At 43.9% G+C, this 21671-nt stretch overlaps 1 protein-coding gene across 3 annotated transcripts in view; it reads right to left on the minus strand.

Annotated features, from left to right (window-relative positions):
- The window catches only part of KPNA6 (karyopherin subunit alpha 6), a 69276-nt gene that overhangs the window by 19075 nt on the left and 28530 nt on the right, over window positions 1-21671 (minus strand). For 2 of the 3 annotated variants that reach the window (XM_033227327.1, XM_033227328.1), the window contains exons 2-4: window positions 3602-3735; window positions 1111-1203; window positions 608-707 (exon numbers count right to left, since the gene is read on the minus strand). In XM_033227327.1, coding sequence (XP_033083218.1) covers window positions 608-707; window positions 1111-1203; window positions 3602-3735 — 327 coding nt within the window. Of the gene's footprint in view, window positions 1-607; window positions 708-1110; window positions 1204-3601; window positions 3736-17132; window positions 17242-21671 lie in introns of those variants that run through there. The other variant, XM_033227326.1, reaches the window with a different exon arrangement.

Consider the following 21671-nt stretch of genomic DNA (forward strand, 5'->3'; position numbering starts at 1 on the left):
TATGTTAGAAAATAAATATGATGGGAGGAGAAGAGAAGAATATGTAGGGCAAGGTAAAAAGATAAAAATGGCCGGGCGCAGTGGCTCAAGCCTGTAATCCCAGCACTTTGGGAGGCCGAGACGGGCGGATCACGAGGTCAGGAGATCGAGACCATCCTGGCTAACACGGTGAAACCCCGTCTCTACTAAAAATACAAAAACTAGCCGGGCGAGGTGGCAGGCGCCTGTAGTCCCAGCTACTCGGGAGGCTGAGGCAGGAGAATGGCGTAAACCCGGGAGGCGGAGCTTGCAGTGAGCTGAGATCTGGCCACTGCACTCCAGTCCAGGCGACAGAGCGAGACTCCGCCTCAAAAAAAAAAGATAAAAATGTTGAAGTTAGGATTTAATCATAGGAGTAAGGGAGTTGCTACACAGATATCTGGGAATAGAAGACATCAGGCAGAGGAAATATCCAGTGTGAAGGTAGGAATGTCTATCTTGTACAAGGAACACCAAGGTCAGTAGGGCTAGAGCAGAATGAGTGAGGGCACGTGTAGTTGATGACATTAGTGAAGAGAAAAGAGGCTAAATCACATAGGGCCTCTCTGAGAAGGGCCAGGCTTTGTACCTTTGGAGAGCAGTTTCCGGAATTTCTGTGTGGTTGCTAACTGCAGGTCAGAATCATCAGAAAAGAGCATCTCCACCATCTCTCTTGTGATCACACTCTCCTAGAACATAAAACAAGTTTAGAACTTTGCAAACCAACACTACAGTCAGATGTGAGCACATAATTCTGCTTGGCATCCTGTTTTCTAAAAAATTGAGGGCAAGAAGATGGCATAATAGACAGGCTCAGGAGAAGGGGTCTGTTTAATCTATAGGTGCTTCAAGTTGGGACATTTGAAAAGTGATTCCTAATTCTGAGGCAACTGATGGCTTCCCTTAAATGTTTCCTCAGATATTTCTAAAACAGTTGAATATTGTTGACTTCTGAAGCTGACAAAAGGGTCCACAGAGGAAAGAACTTGTCATGGTTACTGGCAAAGCTAGTAGATGATGTGAATGGCCTAATTTCTGTTCTTAGAAGCAGGTACTTTCCAGGTCAGCCTGAGGCACATGCAGGGGCCTTACCCCAGTGGTAGAGCTCACATAAGAGTCCATAAGAAGACTATCGAACATGGCAGCTTCTTCATTAATCAGCTCCACATTTCTCCGTTTAAAAAGCTGGAAGTAAAGAGACAGTGGTTAAGAGTACTCTCTGAACCAAAAAAAAAGAACAATCCAATGTTAAATTATGGCATTAACTGACAAGGATATACTACAGTAGCTGAGAAATGAGGCCAAGTTTTATACATTAGTCTCCCCTTATCCACAGTTTTGCTTTCTATTATTTTAATTATCCAGTCAACTGTGGTCTGAAAATAATAAACAGAAAATTCCAGAAATGAACAATTCATAAGTTATAAATTGCATGCCATTCTGAGTAGTGATGAAATCTCATGCTATCCCGTTCTGTGTGGCCCAGGATGTGAACATTCTTTGTCCAGTGTATCCACTCGACGCTGTATACACTGCTGCCAGTTAGTCACTTACTAACTAACTTGGTTATCAGGTGGCAGTTGCTCGTGTTCAAGTAACCCTTATTTTACTTAATAATGGCCCCAAAGTGCAAGAGTAGTGATGCTGGCAATTCAAATGTGCCAGACAGAAGCTATAAAGTGCTTTAAGTAAAAAGATAAAAATATGGGAAAAAACATAGTATATGTAAGGTTCAGTAATATCTGCAGTTTCAGGCATCCACTGTGGGTCCTGGAATGTATTCCACGAAGAGAAGAGGAGACTACTGAATACTGACATGGAAAAGATATTCAAGGACTTGGAGGCAGAGGCAGCAGTGGGCCAAGATCACGCCACTGTACACCAACCTGGGCAACAGGGCAAGATCCTGTCTTAAAAAAAAAAAAAAAAGAAAAAAGGAATGATAGTACAGCAAAAGGGTGGGCAAAATCAGGTTAGGTTGGCCAGGAACGGTGGCACATGCCTGTAATCCCAGCACTTTGGAAGGCCAGGGCAGGTAGATCACTTGAGTTCAGGAGTTCAAGACCAGCCTGGGCAACATGGCAAAACCCTGACTGCACACACACAAAAAAAATCCACAAAAATTAGGTGGGCGTGGTGGTACATGCCTGTAGTCCCAGCTACTCAGGAGGCTGAGGAGGAAGGATCACTTGAGCTCTGGAGCCTGAGGCTGTAGTGAGCTGAGATCGTGTCACTCACTGCACTCCAGCCTGGGTGACAGAGTGAGACCTTATCTCAAAATAATAATAATAATAATAATAATTGGGTGACTGAACCTGTTGGCAGGGTGGGGTGGGAGTGCAGATGATGAGGCATCAATATAGTCTTGGGTTGGGCACGGTGGCTTATGCCTGTAATCCCAGTACTGTGGGAGGCTGAGGTGGGCAGATCCGGGCAGATCACAAGGTCGGGAGTTTGAGATCAGGCTGGCCAACATGGTGAAACCCAGTCTCTACTAAATATATAAAAAGTTAACTGGACATGGTGGCAGGCGCCTGTAGTCTCAGCTACTCAGGAGGCTAAGGCAGGAGAATCGCCTGAACCCAGGAGGCAGAGGTTGCAGTGAGCGGAGATCGTGCCATTGCACTCCAGCCTGGGTGACAGAGCGAGAGTCCATCTCAAAAAAAAAAAAAAAAAAAAAAAGAAAAGGTAACAAGGAGCTAGAACTAGAATGTTATAGTAAAGACATAAATGATGTCTAAGTTGGTCTAACTTGTGAAAAGGGGATACGGTCAGTTTTCTCTTTCTCAAAGCTCCCAACATTTATTGACAACAAAGGAATCTGGATGAGTAGCTCACTCAGTAAGTAAGCTACTTTTCTTTTTGTTTTTTTTTTTTGAGATGGAGTTGCCCAGGCTGGAGTGCAATGGCACGATCTCGGCTCCTGCAACCTCCGCATCCCAGGTTCAAGCAATTCTCCTGCTTCAGTCTCCCAAGTTGCTGAGATTACAGGCGCATGCCACCATGTCTGGCTAATTTCTGTATCTTTAGAAGAGAAAAAGAAGTTTCACTATATTGGCCAGGCTGGTCTTGAACTCCTGACCTCAGGTGATCCGCCTGTCTTGGCCTACCAAAGTGCTGGGATTACAGACATGAGCCACCAAGCCTGCCTAGTAAGTTGCTTTTCTTTCTTTCTTTCTTTTTTTTTTTTTTGTTGAGACGGAGTCTCGCTCTGTCTCCCAGGCTGGAGTGCAGTGGCCAGATCTCAGCTCACTGCAAGCTCCGCCTCCTGGGTTTACGCCATTCTCCTGCCTCAGCCTCCCGAGTAGCTGGGACTACAGGCGCCCGCCATCTCGCCCGGCTAGCTTTTTGTATTTTTTTGTAGAGATGGGGTTTCACCGTGTTAGCCAGGATGGTCTGGATCTTCTGACCTCGTGATCCACCTGTCTCGGCCTCCCAAAGTGCTGGGATTACAGGCTTGAGCCACCTCACCCAGCCTCAGTAAGTTGCTTTTCTACAGGGAAAGTCAGGGTGCACAGTGGAGGCCAACCACAGGGGCTTGTTTCCCAGAATAGTATGTTTGAGAATACTCCCGTTAACTCACTTGTTGCTCACGCTTCTGCTTCCGGAGCTGAATGCCCTCTTCCTCTCTTCTTCGTCTCATTTCTTCAGGGTTTAGAGCATTGTTCTTATAGCTCTTCATTCGATAATTGTCTTTCCCTGGGCTCGCCATGGTCTCTAGAAGAAAAGATACACATTGCCAAAGACTCTTGAGAGGACAGCATTTCCTTTTCACTAGACTTCTGTCCCTACCTACCCTTCACCCTCCCCTACTCTGGGAGGAATACAGCCATCTAGGAGCTCTCAATAAGCACCTGACATCTCTACCTGCCCCTCAGTCCCTGTCTCGTTTTATTACAATAAGCTTGCTAAACAGGAGGTATTACAGCAATTGGTATAAGCTTAGTAGTTAAAAGTGTGGGCCCTAGAGTCAGGTTGTCTGGGTTCAAATCCTGATCCTTCTACTTGTTAGCTGTGCAACCTTGGACAAGCTCCTTTAACTTTTATTGCTTCAGAATTTAATCTTTAAAACAGAAACACACCAGGCACAGTGGCTCCCACCTGTAATCCCAGGGATCTGCAGACCACACTTTGAGAACTGCTGTTCTTTTTTTTTATTGAGACAGGGTCTCGCTCTGTCACCCAGGCTGGAGTGCAGTGGCACGATATCGGCTCACTGAAACCTCTACCTCCCGGGCTCAAGTGATTCTCCTGCCTCAGCCTTCCGAGTAGCTGGGATTACAGGCGTAAACGCCACCACAACTGAATAATGTTTGTATTTTCAGTAGAGACAGGGTCTCACCATGTTGGCCAGGATGGTCTCAAACTCCTGACCTCAGGTGATCCACTGCCTTAGCCTCCCAAAGTGCTGGGACTATAGGTGTGAGCAAACACACCCAGCCAAGAACTGCTGTTCTAAGCAATGAATGGCTCAATTGTAGGTAAATAAATGTTAACTTGACCAGCTAGTGCCAAAGTTGTCTTCCAATGTACTGCCACTGACATATATCTTGACCAATACTTGGAATCATCACTTTTGACAATCTACTGAGTGTCATAAAGTATTTCACAGAGCTGATTATTTGCATATCCCAGATTACTAATGAGGTTAGATTTCATGTTGTTATTAGCCATATGTTTCCCCTTCTGTGAAAATGTTTGTTTCTATATTTTTAAATATTTTTCTTTCTTTTTTTGAGACAGTTTCACTTTTGTTGCCCAGGCTGGAGTGCAATGGCACGATCTTGGCTCACTGAAACCTATGCCTCCCAGGTTCAAATGATTCTCCTGCCTCACCCTCCCGAGTAGCTGGGACTACAGGAGCCTGCCACCACGTCTGGCTAATTTTTGTATTTTCAGTAGAGACAGGGTTTCACCATGTTGGCCAGGCTGATCTCGAACTCCTGACCTCAGGTGATCTGCCTGCCTCGGCCTCCCAAAGTGCTGGGAATACAGGCGTGAGCCACTGTGCCCAGACTGTTCATGTTCTTTTAAATCTGTGCCTGTGTACTTTCTTCATCCTTAATATTGTCTAATTTGTGCCCTCTTTTGTTCTTAAGAAACTTCACCAGAGACTTGACCTTTTTTTTTTTTTTTTTTTTTTTTTTTTTGAGACGGAGTCTTGCTCTGTCGCCCGGGCTGGAGTGCAGTGGCGGATCTCAGCTCACTGCAAGCTCCGCCTCCCGAGCTTCTCCGCCATTCTCCTGCCTCAGCCTCCCGAGTAGCTGGGACTACAGGCGCCCGCCACCTCGCCCGGCTAGTTTTTTGTATTTTTTAGTAGAGACGGGGTTTCACCGTGTTCGCCAGGATGGTCTCGATCTCCTGACCTCGTGATTCGCCCGTCTCGGCCTCCCACAGTGCTGGGATTACAGGCTTGAGCCACCGCGCCCGGCCTTTTTTTTTTTTTTTTTTTTTTTAATTGAGACGGCGTCTCACCCTGTCTCCCAGGCTGGAGTGCAATGGTGCAATCTCGGCTCACTGCAAGCTCTGCCTCCCAGGTTCACGCCATTCTCCTGCCTCAGCCCCCTGAGTAGCTGGGACTACAAGCACCTACCACCGCGCCCGGCTAATTTTTTGTACTTTTAGTAGAGATGGGGTTTCACCGTGGTCTCGATCTCCTGACCTTGTGATCTGCCCGCCTTGGCCTCCCAAAGTGTTGGATTACAGGCGTGAGTCACTGCGCCCGGCCGACTTGACTATTTTGATTTTAGTCGTTTGAAAGATTTAAGTTTTGGCTTCGTTGAGTCTTCTCTACTGTATGATTTCTATCTCCTTTCTACATTTTTTCTAATTTAAGTTGTATACCTAAGTATTTAATGTTTACACTATACTTTTTTTTGAGACAGAGTCTCACTCTGTCACCCAGGCTGGAGTGCAATGGCATGAACTTGGCTCACTGCAACCTCTGCCTCCTGGGTTCATGTGATTCTCCTGCCTCAGCCTTCCAAGTAGCTGGGATTACAGGCGTGCACCACCACGCCCGGCTAATCTTTTTTTTTTTTTTTTTGAGACAGAGTCTCACTCTGTCTCCCAGGCTGGAGTGCAGTGGCAAATCTCGGCTCACTGCAAGCTCCACCTCCCGGGTTCAAATCATTCTCCTGCCTCAGCCTCCCTAGTAACTGGGACTACAGGTGCCCAACACCATGCATGGTTAATTTTTTGTAGTTTTAGTTAAGACGGGGTTTCACCATGTTGGTCACGCAGGTCTTGAACTCCTAACCTTATGATTTGCCTGCCTCGGCCTCCCAAAGTGCTGGGATGACAGGCGTGAGCCACTGTGGCTGGCACCACACTATACTTCTATATTACCTTTCTAAGGCTTATAAATTTCATTCAAAGTAATATTTGTATTGTAATTCAGTTCTAAATATCTAATTACTTTTGATTTACTCAATTTACATAAGTGTCCCATGTGTGCTTGAAAATAATCTGTATCCTTAAATTATTATGCATGGCTTTCTGAATATCATGTCCATTAAATTAAGTTGTCATCATGTCGTTCTTTATTTATTCATTTATTTTTTGAGATAGGCCCTCACTCTGTTGCCTAGGCTGGAGTGCAGTGCACGATCACGGCTCACCACAGCCTCAACTTCCAGGATTAAAACAATTCTCTTGCCTTAGCCTGAGTAGCTGGGACTACAGGTTCATACTACCGCTATTTTTAAAGTTTTTTTTGTAGAGATGGGGTCTCCCTATGTTATCTAGGCTGGTCTTGAACTCCTGTCCTCAAGCGATCCCCCTGCCTCAGCCTCCCAAAGTGCTGGGATTATAGGCATGAGCCACCACGCCCATCATGTTGTCCAACTCTTCTATTAATGTTTCACTTCACTAATGTTTTCCTTATCTATAGTGAATGTAGCCATTTTACCCCGTAGTTTAATTTTGCTTTATGTATTTTAATACTATTTCATTAGAAGCATACAACAAATTTAGAACTGTTGTATCTTGACTGTGAATAGAAGTGTTATGAAGTGAGCCAAATTATTTCTTAACAATGCCCTTTGTTGCCCTTTTAATTTTGTTGTATATTAATACGGTTATCACTTCCACTTCCAGCCATGATGGAATAAGAGAGATAGGATTTCCCCTGTTGCTATAAACTGTTTCAGACATCGGGCAATAGCAATGCAGAATTGTGATTCTCCAAGAGAGGGAAACAAATTAAGTGAGCCCTACTTGTCTCCTTGGCTTTCTGCCCAGAGGCACATTCTATAGCAGAAGAGGAGTCCCAAACAGCACCACGGAAATCTCACTAGTGGAGGAGAGACTAGAGACTTCAGTGAGATTGAGGTGGCTACAAACAGTGAGACAGCATTCCAGCGAGGAGAGAAATAGGCAGAAAAAAAAAAAATTGGGAAATCTGTTTGGGGTTCCCTAAATCTTTGCTGAAGACTAAGGATATACATGCTGGGTGAAGCTCCATGAGTCATGCAAAAGGCAACTGAGAAGCTGTACGTAAGCTCAACCGTTTCCAGAGCTCGCACAGGGCTGAAAGACTTTAGACAAATCTGAATGGAGATTTCTACCTGATCACTCAAGGCATAGTAGAGACCCTAGAAGGGCCGTGGCTTAGTAGTGGGACGAAACCATTCCTAGAAAAGGCTACTATTGAAGCTTAAAAACAAGCTTTACACTGCTAAAACAGAACAGCTATAAAACGTCCCACATCCATTAAAAAAAGACAACAAAATCCAGACATTAAAAACATAAAATTCACAATGCTTGGAATCCAATTAAAACTTATGGGCCAGAGCCAGGCATGGTGGCCCATGCCTATAAATTCCAGCACTTTGGAAGGCTGAGGTGGGAGGAGAGCTTGAAGAACCTAGGAGTTCAAGGATGACTGAGCTATGACTTCACCACTGTACTCCAGCTTGGGCAACAGAGTGAGACCCTGTCTCTAAAAAAACAAAAACAGCTGGGGTGTGGTGGCTCACGGCTGTAATCCCAGCACATTGGGAGGCTGAGGTCGGTGGATCACGAGGTCAGAGATTGAGACCATCCTGGGCAACATGGTGAAACCTCATCTCTATTGAAAATACAAAAATTAGCTGAGCATGGTGGCATGCACCTGTAGTCCCAGCTACTCGGGAAGCTGAGGCAGGAGAATTGCTTGAACCAGGGAGGTGGAAGCTGCAGTGAGCAGAGATCGTGCCACTGCACTCCAGCCTGGTGACAGAGGGAGACTGTCTCCAAACAAACAAACAAACAACAAAAAGTACTATACATGCCAAGAAGCAGAAAAATTGTCACCCATAGGAGAAAAATCAGTCAAAAGTGATATCCAGAAATGACACTTCAGTAGATAGTAGGATGGCATCAAGTGCTCTAATATATTAGTAACTAGATTCATAGCAAAAAAAAAATTGAGGGACAGAAAAACATTTACAAGCAAAGACTTAAAACTGGCAGGGTATGGTGGCTCACGCCTGTAATCCCAATACGTTGGGAGGCCAAGGCAGATGGATCAGTTGAGGCCAGGAATTCCGGACCAGCCTAGCCAACATGGTGAAAGCCTGTCTCTACTAAAAATACAAAAATTAGCCAGGCTTGGTAGCTGGTGCCTGTAATCCCAGCTACTGAGGAGGCTGAGGGAGGAAGGAGAATCACTTGAATCTGGGAGGCAGAGGTTGCAGTGAGCCAAGATCATGCCACTGCACTACAGCCTGGGCAATAGAGTGAGACCCTGTCTAAGAAAAAAAAAAAAAAAAAGGCTGGGTATGGTGGCTCAAGCCTGTAATCCCAGCACTTTGGGAGGCCGAGACGGGCGGATCACGAGGTCAGGAGATCGAGACCATCCTGGCTAACACGGTGAAACCCTGTCTCTACTAAAAAATACAAAAAACTAGCCGGGCGTGGTGGCGGGCGCCTGTAGTCCCAGCTACTCGGGAGGCTGAGGCAGGAGAGTGGCGTAAACCCGGGAGGCGGAGCTTGCAGTGAGCTGAGATCCGGCCACTGCACTCCAGTCCGGGAGACAGAGCGAGACTCCGTCTCAAAAAAAAAAAAAAAAAAAAACACTAAAAATTTTCCAGATCTAATCCCATTAACCCTAAAAGTTATACTAATCCTTAAGCAAGATTTAAAATCTTAAAAGCAGCCAGATAAAGACCTATTACGTATAGAAGACCAAAGGTAAGAATGGCCTAGCTTCTTGTCAGAAACCTAACTCAGAAAACAACAAAACATTTTTAATGTTCCCGAAAAAAAACAAAACCTGGTAAACTAGAATTTTATATCCAACAAAGATACTTTTTGAAATGAAAGCAATTCAGCAGGTCATGAGCTAAATTAAAAATATTATTAATAAAGATTTTTTCAGATAAACAAAAGCTGAGAGACTTCTTCTCTAGCTGACCTGCACTAAAGAAATGCTAAAATTCTTCAAAGTAGAAGGAAAAGGATACCAGATGGAAACTCGGATCTCCACAAAATGAAAAACACTAGATATGGCAGATAAACATAAAATAACTTTTTTGCCATTTAAAAATTGTCTTTAAAAAATAACAAGGCGAATGGACACACAAGAAAACAGGGAAGCATGGCCCATTCACGGAATAAAGTAGAAACCATTTCTAGCTGCGTGTGGTAGCTCAAGCCTATAATCTCAACACTTTGGGAGGCCAGGATGATAGGACTGCCTGAGGCCAGGAGTTAGAGACCATCCTGGGTCACACAGGGGGACCCCGTTTCTATTTTAAATAATTTTATAAAAATAGGAAACCATCCCTGACGAAGCCCAGAGACTGGACTTACTAGACAGATTCTAAAACAACTGTCCTAAATACGCTCAAAGAGTTAAAGAAAAACATGGACAATGAACTGAAGGAAATCTGAAACACAATATATGAATAAAATGAGAATATCAATAAAAAGAAACGATAAAAAGGAACCAAACAAATGTTCTAGAGCTCAAAAGTACACTTACTGAAATAAAAAATTCACTAGAGGGGTTCAACAGCAGATATGAGCAGGTAGGAAAAAAAAGCAAACTTGGAGACAGATCAATTAAAATTATCCAATCTGAGGTGCAGAAAGAATAAAGAATGAAGAAAAATGAACAGAATCGAGTGGACCCATGGAACACCATTAAAAGGACCAATATGGCCAGCATGGTGGCTTGTGACTGCAATCCCAGCAATTCTGGAGGCTGAGGCAGGAAGACAGCTTGAGCCCACAGTGTGAGACCAGCCTAGGCAACATAGCAAGATCTCATCTCTATTGAAAAAAAAAGTAGGGGGGCTAGGCGCAGTGGCTCACGCCTGTAATCCCAGTACTTTGGGAGGCTGAGGCAGGTGGATCACGAGGTCAGACGTTTGAGACCAGCCTGGTCAATATGGTGAAACCCCGTCTCTACTAAAAATACAAAAAGAATACTCAGGCGTGGTGGCGCACATCTATAATCCCAGCTACTCAGGAGGTGAGGAGAATCACTTGTACCCGGGAGGTGGAAGTTGCAGTGAACTGAGATCGCACTCCAGCCTGGGCGACAGAGCAAGACTCCTTCTAAAAAAAAAAAAAAAAAAAAAAAGACCAATATACACATTATGGGAGTCCTAAAGGCAGAAGATGAAGAGGTAGAATATTTGAAAAAATATGGTCAAAAACTTCCCAAATTAAATAAAACACAATCTACAAATGAAGGAGCTCAATGAACTCTAAAGAAGATACCCACATTTGGGATACCGAGGCAGGTGGATCAACTGAGGTCAGGAGTTCAAGATCAGCCTGACCAACAGGGAGAAACCCTGTGTCCATACTAAAAAAAAAAAAAAAAATTAGCCAGGCATGGTGGCACCTACTAAAAAAGCAAATATTATCCAGGCATGGTGGAACACGCCTGTAATCCCAGCAAGTCGGGGAGCTAAGACAGGAGAATCACTTGAACCCGGGAGGCAGAGACTGCACTGAGCCCAGATCATGCCACTGCACTCCAGCCTGGGTGACAGAGTGAGATTCTGTCTCAAAAAAGAAAAAGAAGATGTCCACATTGAGACACATAATCAAACTGTTGAAAGCCAAAGACAGAATCCTGAAAGCAGCAAGAAAGAAGCGACTTATCACATACAAAGGATGCCCAATAAGATTAACAGATGATTTCTCATTAGAAATTATGAAAGTCAGGCTGGGAACAGTGGCTCAGGCCTGTAATCCTAGCACTCGGGGAGGTCAAGGCAGGCGAATTTGGCTTGCGTTCGAGATCAAGAGTTCAAGAACAGCCTGGGCAACATGGCAAAATCCCGTCTCTACAAAAAGTACAAAAATCAGCTGGGCATGGTGGTGTATGTCTATAATCCCAGCTACTCCAGAGGACGAGGTGGAAGGATCACCAGAGCCCAGGAGGTTGAAGCTGCAGTAAGCCGTGGTTGCACCACTAGACTCCAGTCTGGGCGACAAAGCAAGACCCTGTCTCAAAAAAAAAAAAAAAGAAAAAAAAAAAAAAAAAGGCAAGAAAAAGAAAAGAAATCACGAAAGTCAGAAGGCAGTAGAATAAGAAAGTGCCAAAAAGAGGCTGGGTTCGGTAGTTCATGCCTGTAATCCCAGCACTCTGGGAGGACAAGGCTAGACGACTACTTGAGCCCAGGAGTTCAAGACCAGGCTGGGCAACAGAGCAAGACCCTGTCTCTACAAATAATTTTTAAAAATTTAGTTGGGCATGGTGGCATGCACCTATGGTCCCAGCTACCTGGGAGACCTCTAAGTCAGGAGGATTGCCTGAGCACAGGAGGTTGATGCTGCAGTTACTCGTGATTGCACTGTCACTCCAGCCTGTGACACAGCGAAACCCTGTCTCAAAAACAAAACAAAACAAAAAGCAAAGTGCTGAAAGAAAAACCATCAAGCAAGAATTCTATATCTGACAAAACTGTCCTTCAAAAATCAGTGAGAATTTTTCAATGAGACATTTCCCCACAAACAAAAGCTGAGGGGCTTTGTTACCACTAGACCTGCTCTGCAAGAAATGCTGGTTGGGCCTGTAATCTCAGCACTTTGGCAGGCTGAGGCAGGAGGATCACTTGAGCCAAGTGCGAGACCAGCCTGGGCAACGTGGTGAAACCCCATCTCTACAAAAAAATATAAAAATAAGCCGAGCATGGTGGTATGCACCTGTAGTCCCAGCTACTTGGGAGGCTGAGGTAGATTGCTAGAGCCTGGGAGGTTCAGGCTGCAGTGAGCCATGATTGTATCACTGCACTCCAGCCTGGGCAACAAAGCAAGACTCTGTCTCAAAAAAAAAAAAAAAAAAAAAAAAAAAAGAAAGAAATGCTAATGGGAGCCCTTCAGGTTGAAATCAAAGGACACAGTAACTTGAAGCCAGATGAAGAAATAAAGATCTCTGATAAAGGTAACTATACGGGCAGATATAAAAGCCAGCATTACTATACATTGGTTTGTAACTTTTCATTTCCTACATGATTTAAAAGACAAATGCATAAAATAATTATAAATCTACATTATTGGCCACACAATGTTTAAAGATACAATTTGTGATGACAACAGCATGAAGGAGGAAACAATGCTGTACATGAGCAGTTTTGTATGCTACTGAATTAAGCTGATATTGATTCAAACTAGAGTGTTACAAAGTTAGAATATTAAGTGTAATCCCCCATGGTTTTCACAAGGAAGTATCTAAAAAACTACATGCACACAAAATAAAAATTAAAAATATACACAAAAGGAAATGAGAAGGAATAAAGAGAGCTGGAATAGCTATATGAATATCTGACAAAACAAACTTTAAGTCATAAACTGTTACCAAAAAGAAAGGACATCATATGGTCAATTCATCAAACTATTATAAAACATATGCAATAAACAAGAGTCCCCAAATATGAAGCAAGTTCTGACAGAAGTGCAGAAAAAATATTTGGAGACTTTTTTGTCCCCATCAACCGTGGTCTACAGAAATTTGGAGACTTTTAATAAGCCATGTTCAATAATGAACAGAACACCTAGACAGAAGATCGGTAAGTAACAGAGGACTTGAACAAAATTATACAGTAGACCTAAGAGAGATATACAAAGCATTCCACCCAATAACAGCAGAATACACATTCTTCCCAAGTACAGATTCTCCAGTATAGGCCATATGTTAGCCCACTAAAAGCGTCAATAAATTTTGGAAGACTGAAGTTAGCCGGGTGCGGTGGCTCAAGCCTGGAATCCCAGCACTTTGGGAGGCTGAGACGGGTGGATCACGAGGTCAGGAGATCGAGACCATCCTGGCTAACACGGTGAAACCCCGTCTCTACTGAAAATACAAAAAACTAGCCGGGCGAGGTGGCGGGCGCCTGTAGTCCCAGCTACTCCGGAGGCTGAGGCAGGAGAATGGCGTGAACCCGGGAGGTGGAGCTTGCAGTGAGCTGAGATCCGGCCACTGCACTCCAGCCCGGGTGACAGAGCAAGACTCTGTCTCAAAAAAAAAAAAAAAAAAAAAAAATTTTGGAAGACTGAAGTCATATAAAATAAGTATCTCTGACTACATGTAATGAAGCCAGAAATTAGTGACAGAAGGAAAACTGGAAAATTCACAAATATATGGAAATTAAGGAAGACATTCTTTAAAATGTTGGAAGACTCATACGTCCTGATTTCATAACTTACTACAAAGGTACAGTAATTAAAATGGTGTGGTACTGGCATAAGGATAAGCATATGGATATATGGAATAGAATTGAGAGTCCAGAAATAAACACTTACATCTACGGCTAGCCAACTGATTTTCAACAAGGATATTATGTCCATTCAGTGGAGGAAGAAATATTTCATTGTATAGAGAATGAAAAATGTTATACATTCTATACAATGAAATATTAGGCAGATGAGGCGGGGTGGCTCACATTTGTAATCCCAACACTTTGGGAGGCCGAGGCAGGCAGATAACTTGAGGCCAGACTGGCCAATATGGTGAAACCCTGTCTCTACTAAAAATACAAAAATTAGCCAGGCATGGTGGCAGGTGACTGTAATTCCAGCTACTCAGGAGGCTGAGGCAGGAGATCACTTGAACCTAGGAGGCAGGGGTTGCAGTGAGCCAAGATCGTGCTGCTTCACTCCAGCTTGGGAAACAGAGCAAGACTCTAGCTCCAAAAAAAAAAAGAAAGAAAAAAAGAAAGAAATACAAATCAAACCCATAATGATTCAACCTGTGAAAGCTGACTGAAAAAAAGTATATAAAAAAGTTTTGGCCGGGAGCGGTGGGTGGCTCACGTCTGTAATCCCAGCACTTCAGGAGGCCAAGGTGGGCGGATCATGAGGTCAGGAGATTGAGACCATCCTGGCTAACATGGTGAAACCCCGCCTCTACTAAAAATACAACAACAACAACAAAATTAGCCAAGCGTGGTGGCGGGTGCCTGTAGTCTCAGCAACACGGGAGGCTGAGGCAGGAGAATGGCATGAACCTGGGAGGCGGAGCTGGCAGTGAGCCGAGATTGCGCCACTGCTCTCCAGCCTGGGCGACAGTGTGAGACTCTGTCACAAGAAAAAAAAAAAAAAAAGTTTTAATTCGGGTGCGGTGGCTTACGCCTGTAATCCCAGCACTTTTGGAAGGCCGAGGTGGGGAGATCATCTAAGGGTGGAGGACCCTCCAGCCTGGCCAACATGGAGAAATCCCATCTCTACTAAAAATACAAAATTAGCCGGGCATGGTGGCACAACCCTGTAATCATAGCTACTCGGGAGGCTGAAGCAGGAGAACTGCTTGTACCTGGAAGGTGGAGGTTATGGTGAGCCGAGATTGCGCCACTGCGCTCCACCCTGGGCAACAGAGCCAGACTCCGTCTCAAAAAAAAAAAAAAAAAAGACCTTTAAAACCCACAATGAGATACTACTCCACACCTACTAGGATGGAATAAGAATAAAAGCACACGTTGGCTAGCATCTAGAACCTCGTGGATTGCTGGTAAGAGTCGAAAATGGTACAGCCACTGTGGAAAACAGAATAGTAGTTCCTAAAAAAATTAAACAGAATTACTATATAGGCCGGGCGCGGTGGCTCAAGCCTGTAATCCCAGCACTTTGGGAGGCCGAGACGGGCGGATCACGAGGTCAGGAGATCGAGACCATCCTGGCTAACACGGTGAAACCCTGTCTCTACTAAAAAATACAAAAAACTAGCCGGGCGAGGTGGCGGACGCCTGTAGTCCCAGCTACTCCGGAGGCTGAGGCAGGAGAATGGCGTAAACCCGGGAGGCGGAGCTTGCAGTGAGCCAGGATCCGGTCACTGCACTCCAGCCTGGGCGACAGAGCAAGACTCCGCCTCAAAAAAAAAAAAAAAAGAATTACTATATAATCCAGCAATTCTACTTTTATACTATTCCTCCCTTATTCACAGTTTTGCTTTGCAGAGTGTCAGTTACCCATGGACAACAGTGGTCTGAAAATATTAAATGGAAATTTCCAGATAAAAACAATTCATAAGTTTTGAATTTCATACTATTCCAAGTAGCATGATGAAATCTCACGCCAACCCACTCTATTCCACCTGGGACATGAATCATCCCTTTGTCCAGTGTATCCACACTGTATACACTGCCAGTTAGTAGCCGATACTGCAGTGTTTGTGTTCAAGTAATCCTTATTTTACCTAATAATGGCCCCAAAGTGCAAAAGTGATGATGCTGGCATATTAAGTGTTCTATTTTATTATTGTTCTCAATCTCTTATTGTGCCTAATTTATAATTTAAACTTCATCACAGGTATGTATGTATAGGAAATAACATAGTATATAGGATTTGGTACCATCTGTCATTACAGGTATCCACTGGGGGTCTTGGAATATATCCCCTGTGGATAAGGCAAGGACTACTGCATATGGATACCATGGAATATCATTCAGCCATAAAAAGGAATGAAGGTCTAACACACGCTACAACATGATTGAACCTTGAAATTAATATGCTAAGTGAAATAAGCAAGACACAAAAGGACAAATCATATTCCACTTACATGAGGTACCTAGAGTCAAACTCAAAGACAGAAAGAAGAGTAGAGGTTACCAGGTGCTGAGAGGAGAGGAAAATAGGGAGTTACTGCTTAGTGGGTACAGAATTTCTGTTAGGGATAGTAAAATGTTTGGAAATAGATAATGGTGATGATGGTCACATAACATTGTAACTGTAATTAATGCCACTGAATTGCACACTTAAATTGAAACTTTTGTTACATGTATTTTACCACTAATAATTTTTTTTTTTTTTTTTTTTTTTTGAGGCGGAGTCTCGCTCTGTCGCCCGGACTGGAGTGCAGTGGCCAGATCTCAGCTCACTGCAAGCTCCGCCTCCTGGGTTTCCGCCATTCTCCTGCCTCAGCCTCCTAAGTAGCTGGGACTACAGGCGCCCGCCACCTCGCCCGGCTAGTTTTTGTATTTTTAGTAGAGACGGGGTTTCACCGTATTAGCCAGGATGGTCTCGATCTCCTGACCTCGTGATCCGCCCGTCTCGGCCTCCCAAAGTGCTGGGATTACAGGCTTGAGCCATCGCGCCCGGTCTTTTTTTTTTTTTTTTTAAAGACAGAATCTCACTCTGTCACCCGGGCTGGAGTGCAGTGGTGCGATCTCGGCTCACTGCAACCTCCGCCTCCGAGATTCAAGCGATTGCCCTGCCTCAGCCTCAAGTAGCTGGGATTACAGGCACTCGCCACCATGCCCGGCTAATATTTGTATTTTTAGTAGAGATGGGGTTTCTCCCTGTTGCCCAGGCTGGAATAATTTTTTTTTTTAAATTGGCATTGTAGCCTGGGCTCAAGTCTGTACTGCCAGCACTTTGGGAGGCCAAAGTGGGCAGACTGCTTGAGCCCAGGAGTTCAAGAACAGCCTGAGCAATATGGTGAAACCACAATCTCTACAAAAAAATACCAAAATTAGCTGGACATGGTGGCGTGCACCTGTGGTCCCAGCTACTTGGGAGGCTGAGGCAGGAGGATTGCTTAAGCCCAGGAGGTTGAGGCTGCAAGTGAGCTATGTCTGTGCCTCTGTACTCCCTTTGAGGCCCCTGATTATCCCTGTGAGACTAACAGAGTAGAGAACAGATTTCTGAAGGCAGCACTATGAACTGCTGTCCCCTATTACCTGACGCATGGCTTTTCATGACTGAGCCTGGGCTGTCCTGGACACTAGCCTCTCCTTCAAGCACAGCTGACAGTGAACCTGGGAGGAAAGCCATGCCGAGCTTCTTTAGTCACCATGGTGACAAGAAACTATCACAAATATTTGCTTATGACTTCACTGGGGAAGCAGACAAGGGAGGTTAGATTGGAAAGAGGAACATCTGCAAAAGCACATCTGGAATCTCAGGGATCCAGCAGGCCAGCGGTTTTTTCCATTATATACTCCCTTACTCGCTGTGGATGAATTTTTAAAAATTCATAATACAAATAAACCTTTTCTAGCATCTGACTGTCCTAGACTGTCTTTGGGTTTTCTTAGTCAAGGAACTCTCTCAAAGTGAAGAAGTCACACCTTTCATTTCTAGGGAATAAAAGTCTAATGTTGCCATGCACTTTCTAAGCTTTTTTTTTTTTTTTTTTGGAGACGGAGTCTCGCTCTGTCGCCCGGGCTGGAGTGCAGTGGCCGGATCTCAGCTCACTGCAAGCTCCGCCTTTCGGGTTCACGCCATTCTCCTGCCTCAGCCTCCCGAGCAGCTGGGACTACAGGCGCCGCCCACCTCGCCCGGATAGTTTTTTGTATTTTTTAGTAGAGACGGGGTTTTACCGTGTTAGCCAGGATGGTCTCGATCTCCTGACCTTGTGATCCGCCCGCCTCTGCCTCCCAAAGTGCTGGGATTACAGGCTTGAGCCACCGCGCCCGGCCAGATTCAATGATTTTTAACAACATTGTATTATTCTATCAGATGTATATGAGATAATATAGCTATATTTTAACAGTTAAAAATTGAATCTTAGTGGATTTGAAAGTTGTAAATGTTATCACTTGGCACTTCACCCAATTACTTTAGTGTGTATCCTATAATAAGGACTTTTTTTTTTTTTTCTGAGACAGAGTCTTGCTATGTTGCCCTGGCTGGAGTGCAATGGCACGATCTCAGCTCACTGCAACCTCTGCCTCCTAGGTTTAAGCAATTCTCCTGCCTCAGCCTCCTGAATAGCCAGGATTAAAGGTGCACACCACCATGCCCAGCTAATTTTTGTATTTTTTAGTAGAGATGGGGTTTTACCATTTTGGCCAGGCTGGTCTTAAACTCCTGACCTCAAGTGATCCACCCGCCTCAGCCTCCCAAAGTGCTAGGATTACAGGTGTAAGCCACTGTGCCTGGCCTATCTTCCCTATTTCACAGTTAACGCCATCACCATTCACCTGGTCTTGAAGTCAGCCATGAACATTCTCCCCAATTCAGTAAACTGATTTTTATCTGTTATTCCAAATTGGTTCCTACTGACCACCTCCAATAAATTTTAGTTTACACCCTCATCACCTCACTTCTAGATTATTAAATCTTTGAGAACAAGAATTCTTTTACTTATCTTTGAGTCTATAGCAAAGTACACAGTATGCCCTCAAGTGTTCCATCTAACATTTTAAACTTCAGTTTTCTAGAGAATCTGAATTAGTTTACAATAAATTCAACGAAATAAATATAAAACAAGAATCTGGACCAGGAATATACAAATTTATATAGAAAATGGGGGAAGAAGCCAGGTGCAGTGGTTCACACTTGTAATCCTAGCACTTTGAGAGGCCAAGGTGGGAGGATTACTTGAGCCCAGGAGTTCGAGACCAGCCTGGGTAACCTAGCAAGACCTTGTCTCTGCAAAAAAATTTCAAAAATTAGCCAGGCGTGATGACGCACACCTTTGGTCCCAAGCTACTTGGGAGGCTGAGGTGGGAGGATCGCTTGAACCCAGGAGCTTGAGACCACAGTGAGCCGTGCTGGTACCGCAGTGCTCCAGTTTGGGTGACAGAACAAGACCCTGTCTCAAAACAAACAAAAAAAAGTGGGGGAAGATGAATGCAGTAAGCAGAACCCAAAGAACCACTGAATTATTAAAATAGAGTGGCATTTTGGCATGTCAGCTACCTGGTATCCAAAATAAAGTAAAATGAGCACTTCCATAATTTTCATTGTCCTTGAAGAGAACACTCGAGTATATTTGGAAAACAAAGTAATTCTTTTTAAATTTTGTTTTATTTTATTTTCCTTTTCTCCTCTATTACTCATTTGAGAAGGAAAGCAAAGTATTTCTGAAACTTGGCTTCAAGAATTAATAATACCTAAGGCTTTAGGGTCTGCCCTGTAGGCTTTGATTTGAAAACCAGAAAGGCTGGCAGTAATAGTGTATGATGTCTCTTCTAACCATATCTTCACTCCAAATGTAATGAATTGGGGACGAATAAATGCCTAGAGAATCTCATTCTGCTTATTCCATGTAACTTCCCACTTCATCAAACAGAATCCACAGGGTGAATCAGAATAGATTTAGATTATTAGTCTGATTTCTTCTCTGATACTCTGAATCATTGTTCTATTTCCCTGACCTATAATCTATGTCTGAGTACTACCAGTTATAATATATTAATACAAAAGCAACCCATTTCATTTCACACAGCTCTAATTACTAAGGTTTCCATCATTGTGAATGAGACCTACATAGGAGTAACTTACATGAGTCCCATTTGTTAGATTTGCTAGACATGATTTTCAAGAGAAGCTAGAGGCAGGGTGAGGTGGCTCACACCTGTAATCCCAGCACTTTGCAAGGCCGAGGTGGGCAGATCACCTCAGGTCAGGAGTTCCAGACCAGCCTGGCCAACATGATGAAACCGTGTCTCTACTAAAAATACAAAAAAAATTAGTCGTGTGTGGTGGTGGGCACCAGTAATCCAAGCTACTTAGGAGGCTGAGGAAGGAGAATCACTTGAACCCAGGAGGTTTCAGTGAGCCAAGATCACTCCCTTGCACTCCAGCCTGGGCAACAACAGCGAAACTCCATCTCAAAAAAAAAAAAAAAGAGAGAGAGAAGCTAGAAATGTGGATTTTATATACAGCCAACTGTTTAATGTTTGTTCAATTTTTGCAAAATATATTAGTCCCTGTAAGACACATCTGCTGCAAGCCAAGTGCAGCCTACAGACTACCAGTTTGGAGCCTCTGGTTAAATTCTGTTAATACAAATTAAACAGCATGTTAGAATTTTTAAGTGATCCTCTCTTTGTTCAGACTTTTAAGTATCCTGTTGGCAAAGAAGTCCTAATCTTCTTATTTCCCTTGGTAACAGGTTTATTGAGATGTAACTCATATACCATACAACCCATACATTTTTAGTATATTTAGTATGATTTTTAGTATATTTAGAGCTGGGCAACCATCAGCACAATTTTAGAACATCTTCATCATCCTAAAAAAAAAAAAAACCCATAGCTCTATGGCCAGGCATGGCAGCTAACACCTGTAATTCCAGCACTTTGGGAGGCCGAGGCGGTCAGATCACTTGAGCCCAGGAGTTCAAGACCAGTCTGGACAACATAATTAGACCCTGCCTCTAAAAAAAACACAAATGGCCCGGCATGGTGGCTCACACCTGTAATTCTAGCAATTTGGGAGGCTGAAGTGGATGGATCACTTGAGGTCAAGAGTTTGAGACCAGCCTGGCCAACATGCCAAAACCCCATCTCTACTAAAAATAAATTGGCTGGGCGTGGTAGCTCACACATGTAATCCCAACACTTTGGGAGGCTGAGGGGGGGGTGGGCAGATCACCTGAGGTCAGGAGTTCGAGACCAGCCTGACCAACATGGAGAAACCCCATCTCTACTAAAAATACAAAATTAGCCAGGTGTGGTGGCACATGCCTGTGATCCCAGCTACTTCAGAGGCTGAAGCAGGAGAATCACTTGAACCCACAAAGCAGAGGTTGTGGTGAGCTGAGATTGCGCCACTGCAGTCCAGCCTGGGTAACAAGAGCAAAATTCTGTCTATAAATAAAATAAATAAATAAATAAGCCAGGAGTGGTCGCGCGTGCCTGTAGTCCCAGTAACTCAGAAGCCTGAGGCAGGAGAATCTTTTGAACCTGGAAAGCGGAGGTTGCGGTGAGCTGAGACTGTGCCACTGCACTCCAGCCTGGGCAACAGAGCAAGACTCCGTCTCAAAGGGAAAAAAAAAAAAAGCAAAACAATAATAAATTAAATTAAATTAAAAAAAAAAAGAAACCCCATTAACTCTTTAACTGTCACCCCCAATGCTCACCCACCTAAGCTGTAAACAATCACTAAGGTACTTTCTGTTTCTTACAGATTTGCCTGCTCTGGACATTTCACTTAAATAGAATCATACAATATGTGGTCTTTTTTGACTGGCTTCTTTCACTTAGTATAATAATTTTGAGGTTCATCCATGTTTTAACATATATCAGTACATTCTTTTTATAGCACTTTTCTTTTTTTTTTTTTGAGACAGAGTCTTGCTTTGTTGCCCAGGCTTGAGTGCAGTGGCATGGTCTCTCAGCTCACTGCAGCCCTTGCCTCCCGGGTTCTAGCAATTCTCCTGCCTCAGCCTCCCAGGTAGCTAGGATTATAGGCACGCACCACCACATCTGGCTAATTTTTGTATTTTGAGTAGAGATGGGGTTTTGTTATGTTGCCCAGGCTGGTCT

This window comes from Trachypithecus francoisi, unplaced genomic scaffold (genome assembly GCF_009764315.1).
Source record: "Trachypithecus francoisi isolate TF-2019V2 unplaced genomic scaffold, Tfra_2.0 Lachesis_group12, whole genome shotgun sequence".
NCBI classification, from domain to species: Eukaryota; Metazoa; Chordata; class Mammalia; order Primates; family Cercopithecidae; genus Trachypithecus; species Trachypithecus francoisi.